The sequence below is a fragment of the Euleptes europaea genome, chromosome 5 (assembly GCF_029931775.1).
Source record: "Euleptes europaea isolate rEulEur1 chromosome 5, rEulEur1.hap1, whole genome shotgun sequence".
NCBI classification, from domain to species: Eukaryota; Metazoa; Chordata; class Lepidosauria; order Squamata; family Sphaerodactylidae; genus Euleptes; species Euleptes europaea.
The window spans coordinates 27116014-27125941 of NC_079316.1; the positions used below are offsets into that span (position 1 = coordinate 27116014).

The 9928-nt window shown below is 43.0% G+C and overlaps 1 protein-coding gene across 1 annotated transcript in view; it reads left to right on the plus strand.

The window, feature by feature from the left end:
- The window catches only part of VEPH1 (ventricular zone expressed PH domain containing 1), a 144849-nt gene extending 135713 nt beyond the window's left edge, over nucleotides 1-9136 (plus strand). Inside the window, exons 12-13 of the mRNA XM_056850194.1 lie at nucleotides 5854-5990; nucleotides 8895-9136. Coding sequence (XP_056706172.1) covers nucleotides 5854-5990; nucleotides 8895-9131 — 374 coding nt within the window. The 3' untranslated portion in view covers nucleotides 9132-9136. The remainder of the gene's footprint in view (nucleotides 1-5853; nucleotides 5991-8894) is intronic.
- Nucleotides 9137-9928: the final 792 nt, after the last annotated feature.

Sequence of the window (9928 nt, forward strand, 5' to 3'; positions counted from 1 at the left end):
AAAGGCAGAATATAAATGAAATAATAAATATAGCTGAAGATGGGGAGCAGACAAAAGGTAGGTTGGTTGGTGAGTGGGCAGAAGAGAAGGAAGCAGGGAAAGCTGAGAATATGGGGGCTGCCAGGAGCAAGGAAAGAGGAAATAGTGTGGGGAGGGGATACAGGAAAAAGTGAGGTATCTCCCGCAAGTCTTTGCATGTTCCCCACTGTTCAGCTGGGCCTAGCTCAGCCAGCATCACACAATGTGGCTAGAGTTTTCCTAAGTAGAGGCTGCCAGGGGGAGGGACAGAGGGAAAGCTAAAGACAGGGGGTCACATAAAGGTAGGTTAGCTGGTGAGTTGGAGTAGGGAGAAAGAAGTAGGAAAAGGGGTGAGGCTATGGGGGCTGCCAGGGAAGGGAAAGAGGAAATAGTGAAGGAGGGTAAAATGATGTGCTCCGCCAAGTCCTTGTAGGTCACTCACTTGTTATCACATAAAATTGTTCTTTGTAAAATAGGGCCATTCCTCAAGCTATCTTTACTTTCTTTCTGTTGTCACCACTCATCGCTTTTGTTTAAATTGCACCTCTGAGTAAAGCATCTTCTCTTTCAAAGCTTATAGTGACATTCCTGTTTAAGGACAAATTATACCTATTACTGGGTAGTGATGATTAACAAACACTGTAAACCAGTTCCTTTTAAAAGAAAACACTTATGAAGAAAAGATAGAATTCATTATAATTGCAACATGAGCAAATAAATTGAGATCACACATCTTCTCATTCCCACCTAGATTGATTGTAGCAAATCTTGATATTCCAAAACATTCCAAACTGTTAACTGTAAGCTTGTCTGTTCTGTGCTATCTTTTATCAGTAAAAACATTTCTCTAATCAGGTGCACCAGGTTGGTTTCCCCAATCCTACACATGAAGCCAGATGGGTTACCTTGAGCTAGTCACAGTTCTCTCGGAACTCTCTCAGCCCCACCTTCCTCTCAAAGTGTCTGTTGTGGGGAGAGGAAGGAGATTGTAAGCCAATTTGATTCTCCTTAAAAGGTAGAGAAAGTTGGCACATAAAAACCAACTCTTCTTCTTTAGTGCAGTGTTTAATTTTTAGAATCAGAAGTGCTGAGGCTCAAACCTCTTTGTGAAACCATACTCTCTACCATGGGAGAGTAGCTCAGCAGGCCACAGCTTAGCGTAGAATCTTTCTCCTTGAAGAGTTCATTTTATATATGCAAGGTTCTTAAATGTGGAAGCATTCAAAAGTGTTATGTCTTGTGGTAACCTGAAGTGGTAGAGTCCATTTTAGCATTCCAGCATTCTGCCGCTTTGCTTCCATCTTATACTGATGCATTGTGAGCCCGGCATGGAAGTGATTTCTTGTGTATATGATAGTTTTGTTCATTTAAGTTTTAGCCAACATTTTTAGCATTGTTGTGGGATTCCAAAGAAGTCACATACCATGAAAAAATGTTTACTTCCCAGTTAAGTCAGATATTTAAACATTTGCTCTCTTGAATCCTTTCTACATAAATATAAGCTTAGAGGATATTTGTATGGAAATTTCATTATAGTCACAAATAGCAATGGTTTCAGGAACTTAGAAAGTGGATCAAAATATTAGCAATAATCAATACATGTTCAAAATAATATACAACCCATATATCAGTTATCACCTCTGTAGCCAGTGTGGTGTAGTGGTAAAGATGTCGAATTAGGACGTAAGGAACCCAGATTCAAATCCCCACTCATGCCATGGAAGCTTGCTGGGTGACCTCTGTGACCTTTGGGCCAGTCACACACCCTCAGCCCTGACCTTGGCTAGTATTTGGATGGGAGACCTCCAAGGAATATCAGGGGTGTGACATGGAGAAAAGCAATGGCTAACCACCTCTGAACGTCTCTTGCCTTGAAAACCCTACGGGGTCACCATAAGTCAGCTGTGACTTGATGACAAAAAAAAATCACTGCAAGTACAGGCTAGCCTAATCTCATTAGATCTCAGAAGCTAAGCAGTTTCAGCCCTGGTTAGTACTTGGATGGGTTGCTAAGCGCAGAGGCAGGCAATTGTAAGCTGCCTTTCTTCATCTCCTGCATATAGGGCTGTTGGAAAAAAAATTCGGTAAAACTCGGATTTGGCAAATGCCGAAGTCCGAACTCCCCCGATTCGGATCCGTGGAATTCGGCGCCAAGTTCCGAGTTCGGGGAAAAATTCGGCCGAATAAAGCCATTAAAAACCCATTCGTGCCTTTCCGCGGCTCCAGGGGGGGTGCATTTTTGGAGGTAGAGGTCCCAAAATTTCAGCGTAGCTTGAGGGGACCCTTCTTGCAAGAACCCCCAAGTTTTGTAAAGATTGGGTCAGGGGGTTGATAGGCTTTCCCTGAAGTCTGATTGATATTATTCAGTCAGACTTTGTATTAAAGCTCCTGACTGCCTTTGCTACATCTTGCCTCACTATTAAAGCAACTCCGTTTCTTCTCTTTTTGTCATTCCCTGAATAAAACACTTTGTAATTTTCTGATTGAAAATGTCCTAATGCAGTCCACTTTAATTCACTTACTCCCAGGACTGAAATGTCCATACGTTCCATTTCTTGTTTAACAATTTTAAGCTTACCCTGATTCCTGCTTTTCACATTCCATGTTCCTGTTATATGCGTCAAACAGCTTCGGACTTTCCTTTTGCATCTATTCATGTCAACCACTGAATGTCCTTTCGGCTTTAGTCCAATCGCATCATTAAGAACAGTGCTACTAATACTTGTCCTCAGCTCTACCCCAGTAGCAGATTGAGTGCCATCCAACCTGGGGGTCCCATCTTCCAGCACGATATCTTTTTTCATTTTGGATTGTCTCATCATAGGGTTTTCAAGGTAAAGGTTGGTCAGAAGTGGTTTACCAGTGCCTTCTTCTGCGCAGTACTAACCAGGGTTAGCTGTAGTGGCACTGCCGTTGTCTACAAAAGATCCTCCACCAGTGTCACCTTCCACTGCTGCTGCCCAGTAGCTAACCTTCAGGGATTCCTCTGCCCCCATCCCCATTGGAACTGCCTGTTCTCTTCTGCAGATGTGGCCATTGATCCCTTAAGGGGGTGGATGCATCTTCGTCTGGTGTCTCAGCTGTGACCATTCCATCTTGAGTGACTCTGCTAGGAGTTTAGTCTCTTGATAGAGTCTAGACCCCTTACGGTATTGCTCTCAGCTTCCCTGACACACACAAACCCCCTCACCATGTTAAGGTGTGCATCCAGAAGGGGATGGTCGCTTTAGCCTTTTTTATTCCCTGTTTCAGCCAGGATTCAGCCAGGATCGAAAGCACGTTCGGCGAAAACGCATGCGTTCGATCCTGGCTGAATCCTGGCTGAAACAGGGAATAAAGGAGGCTAAAGCGACCATGCGTTTTTGCCCATAGACTCTCTCACTTTGGGTTGCTTTTTTTTTTCTTCAAAGAAAAGGAGGTGCTGTCCCCTTTTGAATGTTTAATGAACATATATACATATTTAAAGCTGGTTGGGCTTCTTCTTTTTTTGCTTTTTTGGCAGGTTGCCAAAAAAAATTTCCCCAAAGAAATAAAAAGTGCAGGCTCAGTTAAAAAGTGGCTGGATGTTTCGCCTAGTCTCGCTGAGCGGGGATAGAGCTGGCAATTGTGGATGACTGAAGAAGGCCTTTTAGCGACTTATTTTGCATTGTTGTTCAATGCAGGCAGCTTTTATAGACAGGTTCCTGTGCCAGAGCTCCCAGACTTGTCACCCTGTGAAAAGGTTTTGCTGAATGTTATTATCCAAAAATATTTACACAAGAGCCAGCATGGTGTGGTGGTTAAGAATGGCATACTCTATTCTGGTGAACCGGGTTTGTTTCCCCACTCCTCCACATGAAGCCCGCTGGGTGACCTTGTGCTAGTCACAGTTCTCTCTTCAAGCTCTCTCAGCCTCACCTACCTCTCAGAGTGTCTGTTGTGGGGAGGGGAAGGGAAGGTGATTGTAATCCTCTTTGTGACTCCTAAAGATAGAGAAAAGAAGGGTATTAAAACCAACTGTTCCTCTTCTTTTTAGGAGCAGGGTTGCCATTGAGAGCCAGTGTGGTGTAGTGGTCTTGAGCGGTGGTCTTGAGCGGTGGACTCTGATCTGGAGAACCGGGTTTGATTCCCCACTCCTCCACAGGAGCAGCGTAGGCTAATCTGGTGAACTGGATTTGTTTCCCCACTCCTACACACAAAGCCAGCTGGGTGACCTTGGGCTAGTCACACTCTCTCAGCCACACCTACCTCACAGGGTGTCTGCTGTGAGAGGGGAAGGGAAGGTGATTGCAAGCCGGTTTGATTATGCCTTAAGTGGTAGAGAAAGTCAGCGTATAAAAACCAACTCTTCTTCTTCTTCGATGGGAAATTCTCGGAGATTTGGGAGTGGCCTGGGGGGAAGAGGCAGGGTTTGGCATAGAATCCACACTCCAAGGCCGCCATTTTCTCCAAGGGGAACTTTTCCCTGTCATCTGGAGATCAGTTATAATTCTGGGAGATCTCCAGGCCACACCTGAAGATTGGCAACCCTATTTAGGAGGGCGCTGACTCAGAATCCAGTTTTGCTTTGATCAACAAAACGATGCCACTGACTTTTAATCTTACATACTGAGATAAGAAGCTGCTCTGGCTCAGACAAAAAACACTTCAGAAACAAGTACCCAAGTGGCCGACATCCCGCAAAAGGAGGTTGTTTCCATTAAAGTAATAAGATGAATCACGAGGTCACTGTACCAAAGTGCACATGCTTAGACAGCTTAATTGCAAACAAAATATGTTACAAAGAGCTCTAAAGTATTTGGAATATTAGTTCATTGTGACCCTCTTTGAACTTCTCTCTTTTGATTCGCCCCCTCAGACATGCTGGCTTCTCTTCACTTGGGGAGCCCTTTAAAACTGACATCTCTGTCGACCTGAGGATATTATCCAAATATACACAGCAAAAGCTACCATTTGGAGATTTGTCTGTGACCACCATAAGCCTAAAATACATATTAACATTTCCAGTGTAATACCATCTTACGAGGGTGCAACTACATGATCTGATAATTTTCATTTCACACCTCTGGTGGAGGCATTGAATTCAGATTCTGGTGCTGGGGAGAAATTATTGAACATGTTGCCTCATTGCCCAGGTCAGCTATTTTCCCCAGTAGGGAAAATATACGTGTACCAATGTATTCCTGTAAACAGGATTCCCAAACTCTAACTGGAATAAACTAAGCAATTTGTCTAAATTTACTTACTGGCATGTCAGTTTTTGATATATTCTCTTTCTAGGGCATTGGGTAGCAACAGCTGGACAGAGGCATAAGAAAACAATCTTATATTAACCAAAAATTGTAAGGATTTATTGGCCAGGGATCCTGGAGGGTTGTTTTGTTTTTTTGCCATCTTCTGGTCATGGAGTGTAGGGGGAGGAGGTAGGTGTGAATTTCCTGCATTGTGTAGGGGGTTGGAATAGATGACCCCAGAAGCCCCTTACAATGCTATGTTTCTATGATATATTTTTATCTCACTTTTCTCCCCAAAGAGGGACCAGGTTTCCATGGTATAATGACAATTTGAACCTGGGTCTGCTAATCTGGCACTCTAACCACTACACCACTCTGGCTCAGTAAGGCAGATACTGGGTTTGACTCTGTTATATAGGCAGTAAAGTACAAACTTTGCCTGAAAAAGATTGTTCTAAACTAGTAACACTGTCTGTTATTTCAGCTTTTTAATTCTCAGAAATGTGGCCAACTGGCCTATAAGAATGCAATTTTCTGAGTGGCTGATTTCTGATGTGGTTGTAAAATCTACAGTAGAAACAACAAAAATTAATGAAAGTATTACATTTTTAAATCTCCCCAGTTGTGAATCAAGATGGCCAACCCCTGATTGAAGGCAAGCTGAAAGAAAAGCAAGTCCGATGGAAATTCATCAAAAGGTGGAAGACCCGCTATTTCACTCTTGCTGGCAATCAGCTTCTCTTTCGCAAAGGAAAATCAGTAAGTGAGCAGAAAGATCCTTTATATTTAGTAAGTCTTCTACAATCACTCCTTTGAAATGGTTGGGAAGGCTTATGAGGATGATATATGGCCGTCACTTAAAGGCAGCGTCTTCAGTTGCACTGCTTATTAGTTGCTTTCTGAAGACAGTTGCTAGTTTTGTTCTTTGAGGCCCTGAACCATCTAGGCCTTGAACATTTGAAGGAACGTCTCCTCCCAAATGTGCCACCACTTACCCTTCTTTATTTACTTAGTTCATTTTTATCCTGCCTTTCCTCTAAGAGGGTCCACATGGTTCTCCTCTCTTCCATTTTATCTTCACAACAGCCCTGTGATGTAGGTTAATAGGGTTGCTAATGCTGGGTTGGAAAATTCCTGGAGAGTTGGGGGGTGGAGCCTTGAGAGGGTGGAGTTTTGGGAGGAGAGGTTGCTCAGCTAGGATGTGATGCCACAGAGTCTATCTTCCAAAGCTGCCATTTTCTCCAAGGGAACTGATCTCTTTGGTCTGGAGATCAGTTGAAATACCAGGAGAACTGTAGCCCCCACCTAGAGGTTGGAACCATAGGCTGAGGAAGAATGACTGGCACTCTCAGCCAGTAAGTATTATGGCAAGTGGGGATCTCAGCCTGGGTTTCCCCAGTCTTAGTCCAACCAGTATGCCACACTGTCTATTAAGATAATCTATAGAGGCCTGCACCATCTATGGAAGAGGTCCCCAATCTTTGGAATTCTGAGAAGGGTGGTGAGCGCAACTACAACATGGTTGCCACAGGAGGCAGAGCCTCACACACAGAGGAGAACCAAGCGCAAAGGAGAAGAGGAATCATGCATTAAGCTATGCAAAATTTATTGATGACCTAGGAGACATCATCTCCTTAAAAATAAACTCCACTGGGAGTATGCATTCAAAATGGAGGGTTTTTTCTCCACAGGGTGTTGAAGGTATATCTATGCTTCAAACTTATAATGGCTTTATAACAATTTAACTATCAGCACTAGGATTGCCAACCTCCAGGTAACAGCTGAAGATCTCCCGCTCTATCCAGCCAATAGAGATCAGTTCACCTGGAGAGATTGGCCACTTTGGCAATTGGACTCAAATTTCAATACCTGTATTGGCATACCATCTAGCAGTCGATCAAATAAAACCAACCCTCTAAACATCATTTAACCTCCGCCTCTTAACAATTTCATCAAAAAAATTAGACACAGATTCAATAGTCTCAGAATCTCGGGAGGATAACAACAATTTGATCTTACTATCATCAGCTTGATCTACATGATTTGAGAAAAAGGGATCTAAAAGGACCACACGAATTTCACAATAAAATGGACAATACAAGAGCATATGGTCAATACTTTCAGTCTCCCCCAGGGCACATTTACAGGCAATTGGACCCTATGGCACTCCCCTCTCCAAACCCTGCCCTCCTCAGGCTCCAACCCAAAAACTTCCTGTCGGTGGTGAAGAGGGACCTGGCAACCCTAATCAGCACTTCCATCAAAGTCTCTTACAGTGCAATGCTGAACAGAATTCTACCATTATAAGTCCATTTAGAAGCGTATAACTCATCTTAGGATGGCACTGTTAAAAACTAGTTTGGAAGAATCCCGAGTATTTTCTTTGCAAGGACTCTAGTTCCAAAGATCTCTGGGAGCTACAATAACGAACAGTCATATGTGAGTAAAAAAATGCTTATGCTCTTTAGGGCTTGATAACTAGGGTTCCCAGGTCCCTCTTCGCAACCGGTGGGAGATTTTGGGGGCAGAGCCTGAAGAGGGTGGGGTTTGGGGAGGGGAGAGACTTCAATGCCACAGAGTCCAATTGCCAAAGCGGCCATTTTTCTCCAGGTGAACTGATCTCTATCGGCTGGAGATCAGCTGAATTAGCAGGAGATCTCCTGCTACTACCTGGCAGTTGTTGGAGAAGGCAGCACGTGGCTCAATAGTAAAACTAAAGTAAACCCAAATTGGGATATATGTATGAAAAGAACTGCAAGGGTGATTAATTCGAAAACAAAACAATATTAATACACCAACATCAAATAATTAGCATACATCAAATAATGCACAGGAGCTTGAGGGAGGTCATATAATCTGTGTTGGAATGCACAGGGAAACCTCAAACTACAAACAAGGCGAATAAGGATATAATGTTACAATGTATAAGCCTCAAACAAACTGAAAAAATGGATACAGTAAAGAAAAGTTGAAACAAGCCTCACCAGGCTTATATACAATGTATTTAAAGGTGGAAACAAAAGCCTCACCGGGCTGAAGCCTAACAGGGCTGTTATTATAAAGAACAAATAAAATAATTGGTGCAAAAGCTCAAAGTCATCGTCCATAATTCAACACAAAGAAAACCTGAGCCAGTGGATGAACAGGTGGGTACTGGCCCAGGTTTTCTTTGTGTTGAATTATGGACTATGACTTTGAGCTTTTGCACCAATTATGAGGCTTGTTTCAACTTTTCTTTACTGTATCCATTTTTTTCAGTTTGTTTGAGGCTTATACATTGTAACATTGTATACATCATATCCTTATTTGCCTTGTTTGTAGTTTGAGGTTTCCGTGTGCATTCCAACACAGATTATATGACCTCCCTCAAGCGCCTGTGCATTATTTGATGTATGCTAATTATTTGATGTTGGTGTATTAATATTGTTTTGGTTTAGAATTAGTCACCCTTGCAGTTATTTTCATACATAAATCCCAATTTGGGTTTACTTTAGTTTTACTATTGAGCCATGTGCTGCCTTCTCCAACAGTCTCCACTAGTTCCAGCATAGGTTATCCTCTTTGTTTCTAACTACCTGGCAGTTGGCAACCCTATTGATAACCAAATGTATGGTCGAAACCAATGCTGAGGTCTCCCCTGCTTCATCTCTTTCTCTGTTCTAGAAAGACGACCCAGATGACTGCCCCATTGAGCTCAGTAAGGTCCAGAGCGTCAAAGTCGTGGCCAAGAAACGCAGAGACCGCAGCCTTCCCAGGGCCTTTGAAATCTTCACGGACAGTAAGACTTACGTTTTCAAGGCCAAAGACGAAAAGAATGCAGAGGAGTGGCTCCAGTGCATTAATGTCGCAGTGGCACAAGCCAAGGAAAGGGAAAGCAGAGAGGCAACTACATACTTGTGAATAACTATGGGCCTGTTCGTGCCATTCTGTCAAAGCGTCCCGTTATTCAAAAAGAAAGAGAGATACTTTCATATCTCAGTGATGGTGGCTATCAGCTGGACCACATTCCTCATTTGCAAGAAGGGCTGGAGTGATGCGTCGTGTTCACACTAGCACTGTGTTCGCTCCAGTTTTAAGAAATAACCCCATTAACGCCTGTCCTCTAATTCTACGGTGTTTGTTCATGGAACCTGTACCAGTATAGTGCCCACTACACTTGTTCTCGGGATCTCTCTGCCCACCATAGACTACAGAACTATGATCCTGTGTAGAAAGCAACTAGAGTTATCCTTGCATGAATTCAAGGAACGTGCCCCTCATTAAGCAGACAAAAAGTGGAGAATGCGCAGATTGTGTACAGTTATGCGTGAACACAACAGAACCAAGAATCTCATTCCGGAATAATACTTAAAGATGTACTAACATTATTTGTTATTCACCTTGTGAATACAACTTAGCATGTGATTAAGACTTCTGTATTCTTGCTGAGTGACAGAGTGACTGGGCCCATTTTACAGAATCTGCACTAGTTGCTTAGCAAGGGAAAAGTCCAGCCTGATGGCAACCCTCCCTTCTAAACATCATAAGACAACTTGTTCAACGTTACTGCCAACTGCCTACCACATTTTGCTTTGGAAAGGATTAGATTGTACCTATGGCCCTTCTCATCCTTCCAGAATTGGTACATACAGATGTGCATAGTTTTTCTAACATCATTTGATTGCATTTTGGGTAGGTTTAGGGCTCACTCAGGGTTC